Below are 19,600 nucleotides of genomic sequence, written 5' to 3'. Positions count from 1 at the left end.
ACATTTTTGTGCAGCCACTAAAGAACAGAGACACCAACCTACACATTCTGTGGGTCATCCAGTTAACCTTTACAATAGCTTTATGAAATGGGTACTACTATTATTCTCATTTTACAGGTGAGGCAACTGAGGTTCAGGAATGTTAAACAATTGGCTGAAGGTCTCACAGTGAATAAGTGGTGACTGGGACCTGGGTCCAGGCAGTCTGGTGCCAAAACTGCACCATTAAACCCACACTCTGTGGCTCCCCTGCTCACAAGTTCAGAAGCACCTTACACCTTCTCTTAAGAATATAGTCAGGTTCATTCACGTGTATTCTCTAACCATCTTCCTCTTCATAGGCCAACATCAAATTTGCCATCCTGCAGGCAAGAAACCTTGAGTTTCCTTTCATGTTTGAGTGTCCTTTTCTCTTTTATTTGGCCAAAGCCATTTAATTTTCTTTTGCGACACTTCTGTTTTGACATCTTCCCCTCTACCCAGCTGCCACTGGTTGTTCCTGGGCCTGCCTTCTTTGATAGGAAGTGGATCTACCATGACATCTGCTACTGTCTTGGTTGCCAAGGTTGGGTTGGCTGATCTGGAATGTCAAAAGAGGTCTCCTTCCTCCCTCACCCATCTGGGTGAGCCTCCTTTGTCAACCAAGAGAAAGAGGTTGACCTTCTCAGCTCGACGGGTGTAGGACTTTGGTCAAGGGTATAGGAGTAGCCATGCCGCTCTGGCAGAAAAGTGAAAGAATTTCTCAGCATTCTTATCTGTCTTACCAGAAATTACACAGCAAGACAGAGATGGATCTGGACTTGTCATTTCTGGGTCTGGGTTGCCTATCACATGACCTTGCCGTCTGTCAAACCTCTGATGGAAAGTGTTATTGAGTCTAGCAGATGGAGCCCATCTGAGCTGGTTAGAGAAATCAGAATAAATTTGTCCCAGTCCAGAGGGACAACACATCAGCAGCATCCATCTCTTCATGAGATGAGAGCTCCTTGTCAATACCAAAAATATGTGGTGACCCTTCTGCCCTTAAACTAAAACAGTTATGCTAGTTTGATGCAAGTAGGAGTTTATTTAGCAGATGATGTGCTAGGGCAGAGCAAATAGCAATCCTAAATATCCCATTTACTCTCCCACATTTCCTACCCTCTTACAGTTAGGTGGGATTACGTGACTGATTTCAGTCAATGTGAGCCTAAGCGACATTTGTCGCTAGGCAGTAAAAAGCCCATGTGGGATTCTCCAGTCTTCCTCTCCCCCGCCTTTGCCTGAGGACACCTCATGTTCTAGATCTGAAGTTGGCAAACTACAGCCCACAGACAGATGCCTGTTGTTGTAAATAAAGTTTTATTGGAACACAGCCACGCCTGTTCATTTCTATATTGTCTATGGCTGCTTTTGTGCTAAAATGGCAGAGCTAAGTAGCTGTGCCAGAGACCATGATCGGGACCATATGGCCTGCAAGGCTTAAAAGATTTACTATCTGGCCCTTTACAGACAAAGTTTGTTGACTTCTGTTCTAGATAGAGCAGCTACAAGATGGTGCAGCTTTGTATAGCGTGGGACCCTGCATGACTGTGTGGAGGAGAGACCTTCCACTGACCTATATGATCCATGTAATGGATCCATATTGTTGACCTGATCCAAAGAAGCATCCAAACCTTCTTTTTTTATAAATCACTCAGTCTGAGGCATTTCTTTATAGCAATGCAGAATGGACTAACACACTACTTTTGTGCTACAAAGACTGAGTTGAGTAGTTGGGACTATGTCCCTCTGTCCAGAGGATGTAGGGCCTGTAAGGCCAGAAATATTAACTATTTGGTCATTTACCAAAGAAGTTCACCCACTCCTGCACTAGAAGATCCACACTGTTGATATGTCCCTCTGGACTGGGACAAATTTATTCTGAGAAGAAAACATGAAAACCCTTTGGCTTGGGGTTGTTACTGGAGCATAACCTAATCTACCCTAACAGATTCCAACGGGCATTCGAGAAAGGGCGTTTGACATGGGGAGGGATTCAAAAAGCCTACTTACTTCCTTGTGAAGTGAACTGCACAAGAAATGCCGATGATGAGAAGGCCAATGATGATGGAGGCGATGGCTACCCACTTAGCATTCCGCCCAAGCCGCCTGGCTCCTTCGTAGTCTCCATCGTTGTAGCTGTTCAGAGACTGGGGGACACAAGGGAAGAGCTGGTGATGACAGATAACCCACAGGGAAAGGGATGGAGGTCCTCAGGCTGTCCTGATGAAAAGGCTCCAAGAGCTCTCTGGTGACTTTGCTCATCTCACTGACAGCCTGCTAAGCAAACAACACAGTCATCCCCTCCTCCAGGAATCCTTCCCTAAACTCTAAGGATGAGTTAACTGCCCCCTCTGTATTTCCTGATGACTTTTGTCTTAGCATTTACATAACAAGATTTTGTCTCTCCCACCAGCATGTAAGTGCAACGTGGGCAGGGGTCATCGTCTGTCTTTTATCTTTTCTTTTTTTTTTGAGACAGAGTCTCACTCTGTCACCCAGGCTGAAGTGCAGTGGCACAACCTTGGCTCATGGCAACCTCCGCCTCCCGGGTTCAAGCAATTCTCCTGCCTCAGCCTCCCAAGTAGCTGGGATTACAGGTGCCTGCCACCACGCCTGGCTAATTTTTGTATTTTTAGTAGAGACAGGGTTTTACCACATTGGCCAGGCTGGTCTCAAACTCCTGACCTCAAGTAATCCATCCATCTTGGTCTCCCAGAGTGCTGGGATTACAGGCATGAGCCACCACGCCCGGCCTTCTGTCTTGTTCGGCATACCAGTGTCCAGTGCAATACTTGCCATGTAGAAGATGCTGGATAAGTATTTGTAGCATAAAAACACAAATGAGTATGTCTGTCTTGTTCACTAGAACGGGATTTGCAAATCATGGCCCATGGGCCAAATCCAGCCTGCTGCCTGTTTTTGTAAATAAAGCTTATTTGGAACATAGTCACACTCATTTGTTTACTACTGTCTGTGGCTATTTGATATAGTTTTGTTGTAGGGCAGGTGAGCCCCAGAACTGGGGCCTAGCCTGGGAAGTTTTTTGACCTCTCTCAGGAAAGAATTTAAGAGTGAGCTGGTGGGCCGGGCGTCGTGGCTCACGCCTGTAATCCCAGCACTTTGGGAAGATGAGATGGGCAGATCACGAGGTCAGGATATCAAGACCATCCTGGCTAACACAGTGAAACCCCGTCTCTACTAAAAATACAAAAAAATTAGCCGGGCGTGGTGGCGGGCGCCTATAGTCCCAGCTACTTGGGAGGCTGAGGCAAGAGAATGGCGTGAATCTGGGAGGCGGAGCTTGCAGTGAGCCGAGATCGTGCCACTGCACTCCAGCCTGGGCGACTGAGCAAGACTCGGTCTCAAAAAAAAAAAAAAAAAAAAAAAAAGAGTGAGCTGGTGGTAGAAGAAAGCAGCTTTAGGCCGGGTGTGCTGGCTCACGCCTGTAATCCCAGCACTTTGGGAGGTCGAGGCAGGTGGATCACCTGAGGTCAGGACTTCAAGACCATCCTGGCCAACATGGTAAAACTCTGTCTCTACTGAAAATACAAAAAATTAGCCGGGTGTGATGGCAGGCACCTGTAATCCCAGCTACTCGGGAAGCTGAGGCAGGAGAATTGCTTGAACCTGGGAGGCAGAGGTTGCAGTGAGCCGAGATTTTTGCCATTGCACTCCAGCCTGGGCAACAAGAGTGAAACCCCGTCTCAAAATAAATAAATAAATAAATAAATAAATAAATAAATAAATAAAATATAAAAGCAGCTTGATTGAGGCAGCAGCATTAGAGCCCTGGTTGAGTTACAGCTCCATGACTGCTCCTGCAGAGCAAGGCTACCCCATAGGTAGCGTGTTGAGAGCAGCAGCTCAGGGCAGTGCTGCAGTCAGATTTATACTCACTTTTAACTATATGTAAATTAAGGGGCAGGTTGTTAAGAAATTTTTAGATAAGGGGTAGTAACTTCTGGGTCGTGGCCCTGAAAAGGGGTGACAACTTCTGGGTCATTGCCCTGGAAAGGGGTGGTAGCTTCTGGGTGTTGCCATAGCAATGGTAAACTGTCATGGCACTGGTAAGCATGTCTTATGGAGAGGAGCTTTGAGTGCCTTTTCCCTGTTTCAGCCGGTCTTCAATCTGGTCTGGAGTCAAGTCCCGCCTCCTACCTCAGTTTGGATTTTTGTTCCCTCCCAATCTCATGTGGAAACGTGATCCCCAATGTTGGAGGTGGGGCCTGGTGGGAGATGTTGTGGTCAGGGGGCAGACCCTCATTAATGGCTTGGTGCCCTCCCTGCAGTAATGAGTTCTCACTCTGTTAGTTCATGTGTGAGCTGGTTGTTTAAAAGAGCCTGGCATCGTTCTCTTGCTCTCTCTCTCTGTCTTGCCACATGACACAATTGTTTTCCCCTTGCTTTCCACGATGAGTAAAGGCTTCCTGAGTCCTCACCGGAAGAAGATACTGGCGCCATGTTTGTTTAGCCTGCAGAACCATGCACCAAACAAACCTCCTTTCTTTATAAATCATTCAGTGTTAGGTATTTCTTTATAGCAGTGCAAAATGGACTGACACACTACTTTTGTGCTACAAAGACAGAGTTGAGTAGTTGGGACTTTGCCTCTCTGTCCAGAGAATGTAGGGCCTGCAAGGCCAAAAATATTTACTATTTGGTCATTTACCAAAGAAGTTCGCCCACTCCTGCACTAGAAGGTCAATCCATGAGGTCAGGGACCTTGGCTGAATTTTTCATCTCCATGCCCAAGCCACGGCTGTCATTCCCAGCTGTTAAAATGTTGAAATACTCTGTACTCACTGATAAATAGCAGCTACTCTGAAGCTTGTCCGCCTTCCCCAATATCCCAGCCATCCCACTTGCTCCTCTGCCTTTTCCCCGGTTTCCCCATGATCCAGCAACTTAAGGGTTATTGGGCTCAGCAGAGCATCTTCTCTGATTCTGTGCTCATGCCAAACTTGTTAAATATTTAAATATCATCCTTGTTTCTAGTACTTAGAGTGGTGTCTGGCACATTGTTGGAGCTCAAGAAGTATGTTATTGACTGAATGAGTGCATGAATATTTCTGTTTCCCCACAGAATGTGAAGTTTTTGAGGGCATCTTTGAGGTCTGCAGGACATAGTACACTGCCAGGCAAAGAAGAGGTATTCAGAGACTGCTTGCTGCTGAAATGAAGGCCAGATATTGTTCTTCTCCCTTTAATAATAAGAGAATCTTGACCAAATGACATCATGTGCCTTCTGATAAAATACCCTAGCAAGGACATTTTACCTGTGTAGTTTTCTTTTCTTTTTTCTCTTCTCTTCTCTTCTCCCTTCTCCTCCTCCTCCTCCTCCTCCTTTTTCTTCTTTTTTTTTTTTTTCCGGAGACGGAGTCTTGCTTTGTTGCCCAGGCTGGTGTGCAGTGACGTGATCTCAGCTCACTGCAACCTCTGCCTCCTGGGTTCAAGCCATTCTCCCGCCTCAGCCTCCTGAGTAGCTGAGACTAAAGGTGCCTGCCATCACGCGTGGCAAATTTTTGTATTTTTAGCAGAGAGAGTTTCACCATGTTGGCCAGGCTGGTCTCGAACTTCCAGCCTCAAGCAATCCACTTGCCTCGGCCTCTCAGAGTGTTGGGATTACAGGCATGAGCCACTGCACCTGGCCCTATGTAGTTTTCTCAATATACCTAGCTTTTTTTAATTAAGAGGGAATAATAGGGTAAATTCTATTTGAGCAACTTTCTGCAAGACAAATGGCTTGAAATTATTTTTAAAAAGTCAATGTCGTGAAAGACATGCACACCCACCCACCCAAACACATCAGGAGACTCTCCTAGATTAAAGAAAACTAGATGAACCTAACAATTATATGCAATGTATGATCCTTGATCGTGTCTAGGATTAATAAATAAGTAGCAATTACAGATATCTTCGGGATAATTGGGGAAATTCGAGTGTAGAGTAAATGTTAGATAATAATAATGTTAAATTTCTTGAGTGTGATATTTGTATTTTAGTTACACAAGAGAATTTTTTTTTCTACAGAAGATACAGGCTGCATTATCTAGAACTGATATTATTGCAACCTGTACCTAAATTTTCAGCAAAATAAGAATAAAAATGGCAAAAAATGTTAACTATTGATGCATTTTGGTGATTATATAGGTCATTGTGTTATTTGCTCACTTATATTTGAGGCCTGCAATTTTTCAAAATAAAAAGAACACACAGTTTTGAAAAATAAGCTCTCTTTATCATCCCATGGCTAAGAGTCACCCAACAGTTGTGCTGTAGCCCAAAGAAGACTGGAAATATTTATTTAAAAGTTATGTATGCGCACACCTGTAGTCTAAGTTTCTCGGGAGGCTGAGGTGGCAGGATCACCTGAGCCCACGAGTTTGAGGCTGCGGTGAGCTATGATCGTGCCACTGCACTCCAGCCTGGATGACAGAGTGAGACCTTGTATCAAAGGAAAAAAAAAAAAAAGAAGAAGTTATGTACAGAAGGACTCCATCAGTGCTGTGAATTACAGATTTCACTGAGAACCTCTTCTTTGATTCTGAAATCACAGCACTTCAGTAATAATTGCTCCTCTTCCTGGACTATTAAGGGGGATTAGACATATGCAGACAATTACAAGCCAAAGAAATACCCAGTATACCACAGAGCTTTCTGCTTCCGGAACCTTCCATTAATTCTTGGATCTGGGCCACCTTAGTCAGCAACAGGTGGGAAGACTCAACAATGAAGAGGAATTGCTTTTAGGCCTCTTGTGTGAATGAGAGAGCGAGAACTAAAAACAATGTTAGGGACTTCCAGCAAGGTGAGTTCCCGAATTCTAAGTCATGAATTCTGGAGTTCTCCAGCTTGGGTGTTCATTAGAACCACCTGGGTAGTAAAAAAAAATACAGAGAACCAGGCTCTATCATGGAGAGATTCTGATTTAACTGATATGGGGACCAGGTGGCACATGTTTTTTGTGTGTGATTTTTTTGTTGTGGTAAAATATGCCTACAATTTAATCTTTTAATCATTTTTAAGTATACGGTTTAGTGGCATTATGTACATTCGCATTGCTGTGCAACCATGACCCACCATCTATCTCTGGAATTTTCATCTTCCCCAATGGAAACTCCATACCTGTAAAATACTCACTCCCACTCATCCTCTCCCCAGCCCCTGACAACCACAATTCCTTCTGACTCTATAAATTTGACTATTCTGGGTACCTCATGCAAGTGAAATTATGCAGTATTTGTTTTTTGGGGGGACTGGATTCTTTTACTTAGATATAATAATGCTTCAAAGTTCATCCATGTTATAGTATATGTCAGAATTTTTCCCCCTTTTAAGGATGAACAATACTCCATTGTAGGGATATATATAATATTCCATTGTAAGGATACATTGCATTTTGTTTATCCCTTCAGCTGTTGATAGATGGTTGAGTTGCTCTTGCATTATTATTATCATTAAAATTTTTTTTTTTTTGAGATGAGGTCTCATTCTGTCACCCAGGTTGGAGTGGAGTGGCACAGTCTTGGCTCACTGCAGCCTCGACCTCCTGGGCTCAAGTAATCCTTCCACTTCAGCCTCCTGAGTAGCTGGGACTACAGGTGCATACCACCACACCCAGCTAATTTTTGTTTTTTTGATTTTTGGTAGAGATGGGGTTTTGCCATGTTGCCCAGGCTGGTTTCAAACTCCTGACCTCAAGCAATCCACCTGCCAGAGCCTCCCAAAGTGCTGGGATTACAGGCATGAGCCACCTTACCCAGCCTATTATTATAATTTTTATGCTTCACAGGATTGAAAACCTCTGGTCTATGTAACTATCCTTAATGTCCTTCAAGGTCAAGATGCCCACTGTCTTTAAATTTATTCCAAGGAAGTATGTAATAGACCATGGGCTTGAAATTCAGAGATCTGAGTTCAAATTCCATGTCTTATCATCTGCAAGAGCTAAGGCAAGTTTTCAGCTTTCCTAAGCCTTAGTGCCCTCATCTGTAAATCGGGGGCAATAGTAATAGCGCCCACTTCACATTCAATTAATGTGTGTCAAGTGGTTGGTATTGGCTCCGCACATAGTGTGTGCTCAATAAATGTTAGCTTTTGCTGTGAATTGCCACTTCCTGCCTTGCTCTTATTCTAAATCTGCAATCTTTGGGGTGTACCAGAATCTTCTCTACCCTTGCTGGATCTTTGGGGAGAGTAATCCTTCCACCTCAGCCTCCTGAGTAGCTGGGACTACAGGTGCATACCACCACAACCAGCTAATTTTTTTTTTTTTTGTATTTTTGGTAGAGATGGGGTTTTGTCATGTTGTCCAGGCTGGTGTCAAACTCCTGACCTCAAGCAATCCACCTGCCTCAGCCTCCCAAACTGCTGAGAAGCTGTTTTAGAGGCTTTACAATCAAAATCACTGCACAGAATATTAGAACCCTAAATTCTGAGCTCATAATCCAGTTTAGAATTATATAAATTCAGACCTTCCCAAACTGACCTATTGTGCTGCCTTGGAAAACACAGTTCTGAGATGATAGCTATGATGATGCATTCATGTTGCTGTAACCATAGGAAAAATAATGAAGTCCCCTCTCTTTTCTAAATGGCAACTCCTGGCTGTTTGGATGAAAAAACAGTTTCATGTTCTCAGTAGCAGTGACCAAAAAAGTGGGAAGAACAGCCAGTCTGTCACGTAGAAGGGTACATCTATCACCTGTGCATTGCCCATGAGCACAGGTGAAATGAGGGTCCCTGGCCATTTGAGTTGTTTGATACAAGGCAGAGAGGCTGTGCTTGGTGACCTGGCTGAAGGGGATTTGGGTGCAAGCCACAGGTGAATCCTGCCCCACCTTCATCACCTGCTGCCACTCTGGCGTCTTGTATGTGACCCTCCTTCTTTCCAGGGACATGTAAGGGAGACCTTGAGTGAATCTGGGAATGGGGCTGCTGTTGGCTTGAGAAACAGATGAAAAGCCTCTTTCAGTATTAAGTGTGGACTCTCCTCTCCCCACAAATCCTTTCCTGAATCCATTTTCTCCCCTGGTACTTGGGAAAAGGGCTGCCCACGTGTAGGTCTGCTGGGTAAAAGTAAGAAGATGAGGGGAGGGATGAGAGTGAGAGATTCCAGCTCAGAGATTTCATTGTGAAGGATTTCCATGGCTGGGGGGGTCTCGGGCTTAAGGGTAGAGAACTAACAGTGAAGCAGAAAGAATTCTTTCCCTGCCTCCCCAACATGTCACTGTAATTCTTTTCCTCTTTTAATTGGAATTTTATACTGAGGTTCTCCTGGCAGATGTGACAGACTGAAGCAGTGGAAATGGATTTTAGAGAAAATGCATGGTTTATAAATCTTTTTCTGAAGAGCTTAGAATGTAAACTATTCCATCTGGTGTGGAAGAACTAGGAAGAAACAGGGCAGCTTTAGATACTCAAAATTTATATGATCTTATTTGTTCTTTTAAAAATTACTAATGCAATTTGTGAACATGTAAAACATTTGGATGCTACAGAAGCACATACAGTCAATAGTAAATCTCTTTCCCTAATCTTACTTCCCAGAGATAACCCTTATTAGCAGTTTGGTGCATCTGATTCTAGATTTTTTCCCCGCATGAATAATATGAAAAGAAAACTGACACTTTCTCCTGCTTCCATTATGACTAAGCACATCATGTATCATAGTCAGGAGAGAGAAACAGCAATTTTCACCCTGAGGTAAACCAAGAATAACAGAGTCAGTCTGTCTAGTCCTGATCCCTCAAATATTAAAACCTTGAGTACTTCCCATAAATTTTGGCAAAGACAACTTCATCACTACCTTTTGCAACTATGATGTCTAAACACGGGTTACTTCCTTTGTGGATATTGTAATATACTCAGAAAGATACTGTTTGTTTTCCAGGAACAGATTAATATAAAACAACTCAGTGACCTTGGCAACTTTGCATCTGTTTTCTTTTAAATACTTGTGTTTTGCTTTGGCTAGCTGGTCTTTTTGAAGGTGGATTCTCTTGTATTTCTTTTGAAGTAAAATCTTTTCTTCTCTAAATGTTTTGGCCTTAAGTCTTTCTTTGACAAAATAACAATGATAACAGATAGTATTTATGAGGCATTTAGTATATGACAGACACTGTGTTAAATGTTTTTCAAGGATTATTGTATTGGTCCTCACAACACTATGAGCTAGGTGCTTTGTGGTTTCCATTTTACAGATGGGAAAACTGAGGCACAAAGAAGTCAAAGCAATTTGTCCATAGTCACGTGGCTAGTTTGGTACAGTAATTGTACACACACACAGGCACAGACACACAGAAGTTTGTGTTTTTTTTTCTCTCTTTGTTCTAAGCATATGAATAGGCCAGGTGCAGTGGCTCATACCTGTAATCCCAGCACTTTGGGAGGCTGAGGCAGGAGGATCGCTTGAGTCCAGGAGTTCAAGACCAGCCTGGGCAACATAGCAAGACCCTTGTCTCTACAAAAAATTTTAAAAATTAGCTGGATGCCAGGTGCAGTGATTCATGCCTGTAATCCCAACACTTTGGGAGGCCAAGGCAGGGGATCACTTGAGTCCAGGAGTTCAAGACCAACGTGGGCAAGATAGGGAGACCCTGTATCTACAAAAAATTAGCTGGCGTGGTGACACATGCTTGTAGTCCCAGCTACTTGGGGATGCTGAGGTGGGAGGATTGCTTGAGTCCCAGTGTTCAAGGCTGCAGTGAGCTATGATTGTGCCACTGCACTCCAGCCTGAGTGACAGAGAAAGACCCTGTTTCAGGAAAAAAAAAAAAAGCCAGGTATGGTGGCATGTACCTGTAGTCCCAGCTACTCAGGAGGCTGAGGCGAGAGGATTGCTTGAGCGCAGGAGTTTGAGGTTACAGTGAGCTATGGTTGAACCACTGCACTGTAGCCTGGGTGACAGAGCAAGACCCTGTATCTGAAAAAATAAAAAATATAAAAATACAAACAATATCATACTACATGTGTTCTGCAATTTGCTTTTTTTCCCACTTAATATGGGGTGGGCAACTTCCCAAGCTAGTGTGTCCAAGTCTATCTTATTCTTGTTTCCTTTCCCCCTTCGTGATTAAAATAATGAGTTATATTGATAGACTTCCTGATGTTACATCATCCTTGTATTCTTGGGGAAAGTCTTGATTTGTTATGGCGCAATCTTTCCTTTGTAACTTTTTATTTTCAAATAGCTTCAAACTTATAGAAACATTGTGAGTTCTATAAACATTGTGAGTATGGTTCTCTTATTCTTTTTAAGGCTTCCTAGTAGTTCATTTAAATGGTCATGCCTCACCTATAACTATAGACATTTAGTTATTTAAAATTTGTTGAGATTGCATAATATGCTGCAGTGGACATTCTAATTCATACATTTTTGCATACGTTTGAGCCTCTGCTTTTGGTGAATTTCTAGGAATGGAATTGTTGTGTCAAAGGGTATATGGATTTACATTTGGAGAGATAGAGCCAAATTGCCCTGCAGAAAGGTTATCCAAATCTATGCTCCCACTAATTGTATTTAAGTGCTCTTTCCCCGACATCATTGCCAATACTGTATATTATCAATCTATTGTTTCCCCATTCTGATGGGTGAAGAAGAATCTCAAGATAAGATTCCATTAATTAATGGTGAGGTTGAGCCATCTTTTCACACTTCAGATCTTAGCTCCAGTGTTATCTCCTCACAGAAGACTTTTCACCTCCAGCTTATCTAAAACTGGCCAGCTCTCCCTGGTGACCCACACAGTGCCTGGAACATAGAAGGAGAGCAATAAGTATGTGTTGAATTAACAAATGTATGTATAAATGAATATTTATTGATCCTATGTATTTCTTCTTGATGAGTTTTGTACCCATACCCTTTGTCTAGTTTTCTGTCGGTTTGTGTTTTCTTACTGAGCTGTGGGAAACTTTTACATATTATGAACCAGCACTGTGCAACAGAAATATAATGGGAGACACACAGGTGATTTTAAATTTTCTAGTAACCACATCAAAAAAGTAAAAATAAGTAGGTGAAATTAACTTCAATAATATATATTTTATTCAATCCAACATGTCCAAAATATTATTCAAAGCTGTAGTACTAGCCATTTTTCAAGTGCTCCATAGCCAAATGTGGCTAGTGGCAACTGTACTGAATAATTGAATAATATTCCTTGATCTGTTACATATTTTGCAAAATTTTCTCCCACCTTCTCCTGGTCTGTCTTCAAAAAATATTTTAAAATATTATTATTATAGTGATATTATATTAATATAACTCCTGAGTGAATAGATTTGTACCAGTGTCAGTGTTTTTTTTTTTCTTGAGACAGGATCTCGCTCTGTCACCCAGGCTGGAGTGCAATGGCATGATCTTGGCTCACTGCAACCTCAACTTCCCTGGCTGAAGTGATCTTCCCACCTCAGCCTCCCAAGTATCTGGGACTACAGGTGAGTGCTACCACTACCAGGTAATTTTTGTATTTTTTGTAGAGATGAGGTTGTGCCATGGTACCCAGGCTGGTCTTGAACTTCAGAGCTCAAATTATCTGCCTGCCTCGGCCTCCGAAACTGTTGGTATTATAGACATGAGCCACCATGCCTAGCCTACTCTTTTTTCATATGTGTATGCTTCTATGGAATTTTGTCCCATTGTATTCGTCCATTCTTATGCTGCTAATAAAGACATACTTGAGACCGGGCAATTTATAAAGGAAAGAGGTTTAATTGACTCACAGTTCAGCATGGCTGGGGAGGCCTCAGGAAACTTACAATTGTGGTGGAAAGGGAAGCAAACATGTCCTTCTTCACATGGCAGCAGGAGAGGGAAGAATGAGTGCTGAGTGAAGGAGGAAGCCCCTTATAAAACCATCGGATCTTGTGAGAACTTACTCACTATCACATGAATAGCATGGGGGAAACTGGCCACATGATTCAGTTACTTCCTACCAGGTCCCTCCCATGACATGTGGGGATTATGAGAACTACAATTAAAGATGAGATTTGGGTGAGGACACTGCCAAACCATATCATTGCACTCCTGGCCCCTCTCAAATCTCATGTCCTCACATTTCAAGACAAAATCATGCCTTTCCAACAGTCCCCCTAAGTCTCAGCTCATTCCAGCATTAATCCAAAAGTCCAAGTCCAAGGTCTCATCTGAGACAAGACAAATCCCTTCCACCTATGACCTTGCAAAACCAAAAGCAAGTTAGTCACTTCCTAGATACAATGGGGGTACAGGCATTGGGCAAATACATCTGTTCCACAAGGGAGAAATTGGCCAAAACAAAGTGGCTACAGGCCCCATGCAAGTCCAAAATCCAATAGAGCAGTCATTAAACATTAAATTTCCAAAATGATCCCCTTTGACTCCATGTCTCACATCCAGGTCGCACTGATATAAGAGGTGGGTTCCCATGGCCTTGGACAACTCCACCCCTGTGGCAGGGTACAGCCCCCTTCCCTAGCTGCTTTCACAGGCTGGCATTGAGTGCCTGTGGCTTTTCCAGGTGCATGGTGCAGGCTGTTGATGGATCTACCATTCTGGGTTCTGGAGGACAGTGGCCCTCTTCTCACAGCTCCACTAGGCAGTGCCCCAGTGGGGACCTTATGTGGAGGCTACTACTGCATATTTCCCTTCCATACTTCCCTAGCAGAGGTTTTCCATGAGGGCTCTGCCGCTGCAGCAAATTTCTGCCTGGACATCCAGGCATTTCCATACATCCTCTGAAATCTAGGTGGAGGTTCCCAAACCTCAGTTATTGTCTTCTGCACACCCTCAGGACTAACACTACATGGAAGCTGCCAAGACTTGGGACTTGCACCCTCTGAGGCAATGGTCCAAGCTGTACCTTGGCTCCTTTTAGCCACAGTTGGGGCTGAAACAGCTGGGATGCAGGGCACCATGTCCAGAGGCTGCACACAGCAGGGGGGCCCTGGGCCTGGCCCATGAAACAATTTTCCCTCCTAGGCCTCCAGGCCTGTGATGGGAGGGGCTGCCTTCAAAGTCTCTAACATGCCATAGAGACATTTTTCCCATTGTCTTGGTGATTAACATTTGATTTCTGCAGCTGGCTTGAATTTCTCCCCAGAAAATGGGGTTTCTTTCTTTCTTTTTGTTTTTTTGAGATGGAGTTTCGCTCTTGTTGCCCAGGTTGGAGTGCAATGGTGTGATCTTGGTTCACTGCAACCTCCACCTCCCAGATTCAAGCAGTTCTCTTGCCTCAGCCTCCCGAGTAGCTGGGATTACAGGCATGCACCACCATGCCTGGCTAATTTTGTATTTTTAGTAGAGACAGGGTTTCTCTATTTTGGTCAGGCTGGTCTCGAACTCCTGACCTCAGGTAATCTGCCCGCCTTGGCCTCTCAGAGTGCTGGGATTAGAGGCATGAGCCACCGTGCCCGGCTGGGGTTTTCTTTTCTATCACATCATCGGGCTGCAAATTTTTCAAACTTTTATGATCTGCTTCCTCTTTAGCGCTTTGCCATGTAGAAATTTCTTCTGCCAGATCCCCTAAATCATTTGTCTCAAGTTCAATGTTCCTTAGATCTCTGGGGCAGGGGCAAAATGTCGCCAGTCTGTTTGCATAGCAAGAGTGACCTTTACTCTAGTTCCCAACAAGTCCCTCATCTCCATCTGAGACCACCTTAGCCTGGACTTCATTGTCCATATTACTATCAGCATTTTGGTCAAAGCCATTCAACAAGTCTCTAAGAAGTTCTAAACTTTCCTACATCTTCCTGTCTTCTGAGGCCTCCAAGTCTCTAGGAAGTTCCAAACTTTCCCACATTTTCTTGTCTTCTTCTGAGCCCTCCAACCTCTGTCTGTTCCAACCTCTGTCTGTTACCCAGTTCCAAAGTTGCTTCCACATTTTCTGGTATCTTTATAGCAGCTCCCCACTCTCTGTGGTACCAATTTACTGTAATTGTCTGTTCTCACGCTGTTAATAAAGACATACCTGAGACCGGGTAATTTATAAAGGAAAGAGGTTTAATTGACTCACAGTTCCACAGGGCTGGGGAGGCCTCAGGAAACTTATAATCATGGCAGAAGGAGAAGTAAACATGTCCTTCTTCACATGGTGGCAAGAGAGAAAAGAATGAGTGCTGAGCGAAGGGGGAAGCCCCTTACAGAACCATCAGATCTTGTGAGAACTCACCCACTATCACAAGAACAGCATGGGGGAAACTGGCCCCATGATTCAATTACCTCCCACTGGGTTCCTCCCATGACACATGGGGATTATGGGAGCTACAATTCAAGATTGAGATTTGGGTGGGGACAGAGCCAAACAATATCACCCATGTAGATTTTAATAACCATGACTATAATCAGGAAACAGAAATGCTCCATCACCACAGAGAAATTCTCCCTGTGACTCCTTGTAAGTCGCACCTTTCCTCCACGTCCATTGTCTGTTCACTTATATTTGTGGTGTTTGGACATTGTTGAGTTCTTTTCTAAGCTATAGCGCTCATAATTTCATAAGCCAACCACCCGTATTTGAGGGTGCTAAGCAGCCAGTTGCTGTCTCTCTTCATCCTGCAAAGTATTTTAAAATGAAGGGACTTCAGTTTCTTTCTGGTTTTAATTTTCCTCTGTTATCCAAATGGATCTTATAGAACAAGAGCATAGTCTAATGTTCTAAGAATTCATGACACTTCACTCTTAGAATATAGAACACATGGGTTCTCATCACGTATTTCATAAGGCATGCAGGAGTCTCCTGCAGTGACTCTTCTCTTTGCTCTGGGCCTAGGCTCATGTTGGCAAAACGGAATAACAGTGTTCAGGTCTTGACCAGATACCTTGAACCAGTGAAGGCCACACTTTGATAGGAGAGTGAGCAAGGTCCTCTCTCCTGTAGTAAATGCTAATGATCTCATGGTCACTGCAGCTGGTTATTTCAAACTTATTTATACAACCCTTCCCTGGATGGACACATGACACCTAAATACCCACGGGGGGAAAGTTGGGCAGAAGTCAGAAGTGACGGTGACCGTTTCTATGCTGAACCTCAAAAAGGTTGCTGTGGGGGACAGCAAGACAGTCATGAGGCTGTGCCAGGCAACTCCTGGCATCCACACCTCAAAGAAAAAGAGTCCAGAGTAACCCCATAAATTTTGATAACTGGCACTGAATACCGGTAGGTCTAATGTTCTGAGAGTTCATGACACTTCACACCAGACGGCAAAGCTACTCCACTGCCCTAAGCCAGGAAAATGCGGAAAGTACTTTGTCCTTTCCTTCTGGTCTTCAGATCAGAACTCTTGCTACATCCCACATGATACCCTGGATGAGACAGCAGTACCTATGGGATTGCTGCCAGTGAAGACCGGAGATGAAACTCTCCAAAGTTATATTTTTATATCTCTCTGTATTCATGGTTCCCAATTCTAGCTGCAACTTAGAATTACCTGGGGTGGGAAGCTTAAAAAATTCCTATACCCAAGTTCCTTCCCAAACCAACTGAATCAGGCTCTCTGGGGGTGGGACCCCAGCATCAGAATTTTTTTTGAAAGTTTTTCAGGTTATCCTGAGTGCAGCTAGAATTGAGAACCACTGTCCTAGATAGACAGCCATTCATTAATTCATTTATTTGAAAACTACTTCTTGAGTATCACCTGTGTGGCTGGCACTGCTCCCTGCCCTCATGAGGCTTACTTTCTGGTGGAGATAAAAAATAAGTAAACATGCAAATAAATAAGATGAATACAGAATATTATTAAGGCAAAGAAAGTGGGGTGGAGGAGGCAGTTTTTTTTTTCTTTCTTTTTTTTTTTTTTTTTTTAGCAGAAAGCGGGTAGACTGAGACCTGAAGGTTTGAGAAGAAGCCAGGCCTGCAGAGAGCAGTGGGGAGAGGATGCCTGGCAGGGAGGATGGCAATTATAAAGGTCTGGAGGGGGGAAAGAACTTTTTTATTGAAGGTTCCCCCAAAAATGCAGTGTGGCTGAGCTGTAGGAGTGAAAGAGAGAGGAGAGGGTACAAGAAAGGAAAGAAAAGAGAGGAGAGAGGAGAGAGATGAGATAAGGCCAAAGGGGAAGCCAGGAGCTATATTAGTCATAATAATGAATCATCATATTAAAATTATAGTTAATATTTATTGAATATTTATTCTGTGCCAGGCCCTGGACTAACCACTATATGTACATCATATAATTGATTCCTTACAATAACCCCCATGGGGATAGAAGTAATCTTATCCCCCATTTTACAGATGAGAAAACTGAGACTCAGAGAGTGGGACACCAACAGTCAAACAGTGTTTCTGTGTTCAAAAGCAACTTTCTAAGGGGACTACAAACGTAACCAAAAGTTAGTGCATCCATCCACAAAGCCCTTAGGATAATTATTTTATTATGCCCCAAAGAAATTAAGAGCAAGATTTGATGTACTGTTTGATGCACAGCACCAGGTAGATGACTTGACTTAAATTTAATAAAAATCTGGTTACTGATAGAGAACATAGGGCAAGTATATCTAAGCTGTGCTACTAATTTTACTGTCAAAAATTCATTTTCTTTGTTCTTGCCTCTCTCTCTCTCTCTCTCGTTGAGATGGAGTCTCTCTCTCTCACCCAGCCTGGAGTGCAGTGGTGCAATCTCGGCTCACTGAAGCCTCCACCTCCCACGTTCAAGCGATTCTCCCACCTCAGCCTGCCAAGTAGCTGGGATTACAGATGCACGCCACCATACCCAGCAAATTTTTGTATTTTTATTAGAGATGGGCTTTCACATGTTGGCCAGGCTGGTCTTGAACTCCTGACCTCAGGTGATCCGCCTGCCTCAGCCTCCCAAAGTACTCCCTGCTGGGATTACTGGTGGGTAGATGGGATTGGAACATTGTGCTTCCTCAGCTCTAAAGTCTTCCATGGCTCCCTATTTCCCTGGGAGAAACTCACATTCTTCATTCTGCCCTTCCCAACCCTGCAGGAGTGGCCCCTGCAGGCTCTCCTATCTCGTTTGGAGCCTTTTCCCTTGCTCACTGTCTCCCTGTTTCCTGCCCCCGTCTGTGTCCAGGTCATCTCCTCTCTACTTGTGGCCCTCTTCTCTCTCTGTCTCATGTGGCCAGCATCTGCTCATTCTGGTCTTGGCTGACCTGTTGGCACCTTCAGGGCAGCCTTCTCAGGCCTCCTCATCTCTTCATTTTTTATTTTTTGAGACAAGGTTTTACTCTGTTGCCCAGTGGTGCAATCATAGCTCAGTGCAGCCTCAAACTCTTGGGCTTAAGCAATTCTCCAGCCTCAGCCTCCAGAGTAGCTGGGACCACAGGTGCATGCCACCACGCCCGACTAATTTTTTCATTTTCTGGTAGAGACAGGGTCTTGCTATGTTGCCCAGGCTGGTCTCAGACTCTTGTGCTCAAGTGATCATCCTGCCTCAGCCTCCGAAAGTGCTGGGATTACAGGCATGAGCCACTGCACTCAGCCAGGTCCCCACATCTTAAGTAGGTCCTGTGACCATAGTCAGTGGGTTCTGACTCAGCTCCTGATTTATTTCCTTTGTGCTCTTGACGCGAGTCACAGTCATTTGATTCAGCAGCCTGTTGACTTTTGAGTGTTTGTTCTGCCACCTGACTGTGAGCTCCGTGAAGGCACAGACCATATCTCAATGTATTCATTGCTCCGGTGCCTAATGGAGGGTCTGACACCTAGCATTCCCTTAATATAGATTCCTAATAAAAAAGAAAAAATTCATACAGCTAGGTTTTCATTTTCCAACCTGTAGCCCTTTTTTTTTTTTTTTGGAAACAGGCTTCTTGGGAATTTGCCCAAATATCTAGCCATTTGGACAGTTGATGATTACTGGTATGTAAAAAGAATGCTTGGTTGACCAAACAATTGGGGGGCTAGGGGAGGCATAGCATTAGGAGAAATACCTAATGTAAATGACGAGTTGATGGGTGCAGCAAACCAACATGGCACATGTATACCTACATAACAAGCCTGCACGTTGTGCACATATACCCTAGAACTTAGAGTATAATAATAAAAAAAAAACAAACAAAAAAACCCTTAGTTTTCCTCTTTTTTTTATTTTTATTTTTTTGACAGGGTCTCATTACATCACCTGGAATGCAGTGGTGAGATCATGGCTCACTGCAGCCTTGACCTCCTGTGCTCTAGTGATCCTCCCACCTCAGTCTCCTAAGTAGCTGGGACTACAGGCGCACACCACCACGCCTGGCTAATTTTTTTTTTTTTTTTTTTTTTTTTGAGACGGAGTCGTGCTCTGTCGCCCAGGCTGGAGTGCAGTGGCGCGATCTTGGCTCACTGCAACCTCCGCCTCCCAGTTCACGCCATTCTCCCGCCTCAGCCTCCCAAGTAGCTGGGACTACAGGTGCCCGCCACCACGCCCGGCTAATTTTGTTTCTGTATTTTTAGTAGAGATGGGGTTTCACCGTGTTAGCCAGGATGGTCTTGATCTCCTGACCTCGTGATCCGCCCGCCTCAGCTTCCCAAAGTGCTGGGATTATAGGCATGAACCACTTCGCCCAGCCAATTTTTTGTATTTTTTGAAGACGGGGTTTTGCCATGTTGCCCAGGCTGGTCTGGAACTCCTGAGCTCAAGCAATCCACCTGCCTTG

At 43.9% G+C, this 19,600-nt stretch overlaps 1 protein-coding gene and 1 long non-coding RNA gene across 5 annotated transcripts in view; one reads left to right on the top strand and one right to left on the bottom strand.

Annotated features, from left to right (window-relative positions):
* LOC104001710 (uncharacterized) overlaps positions 1 to 19,600 on the top strand; it is a 281,675-nt gene that overhangs the window by 35,849 nt on the left and 226,226 nt on the right. The gene's annotated exons all lie outside the window — the stretch shown is intronic.
* TMEM233 (transmembrane protein 233) overlaps positions 1 to 19,600 on the bottom strand; it is a 49,425-nt gene that overhangs the window by 11,178 nt on the left and 18,647 nt on the right. For 3 of the 4 annotated variants that reach the window (XM_054663662.2, XM_508899.8, XM_016924364.4), the window contains exon 2: positions 2,035 to 2,171. The exons of the other annotated variant lie outside the window; for it this stretch is intronic. In XM_054663662.2, coding sequence (XP_054519637.1) covers positions 2,035 to 2,171 — 137 coding nt within the window. The remainder of the gene's footprint in view (positions 1 to 2,034; positions 2,172 to 19,600) is intronic. 4 annotated transcript variants of the gene reach the window in all.

This window comes from Pan troglodytes, chromosome 10 (assembly GCF_028858775.2).
Source record: "Pan troglodytes isolate AG18354 chromosome 10, NHGRI_mPanTro3-v2.0_pri, whole genome shotgun sequence".
In the NCBI taxonomy this organism is placed as follows: Eukaryota; Metazoa; Chordata; class Mammalia; order Primates; family Hominidae; genus Pan; species Pan troglodytes.
Note: the sequence above shows the minus strand (reverse complement) of the source record. Positions and strands in the feature narration are given on the sequence as shown.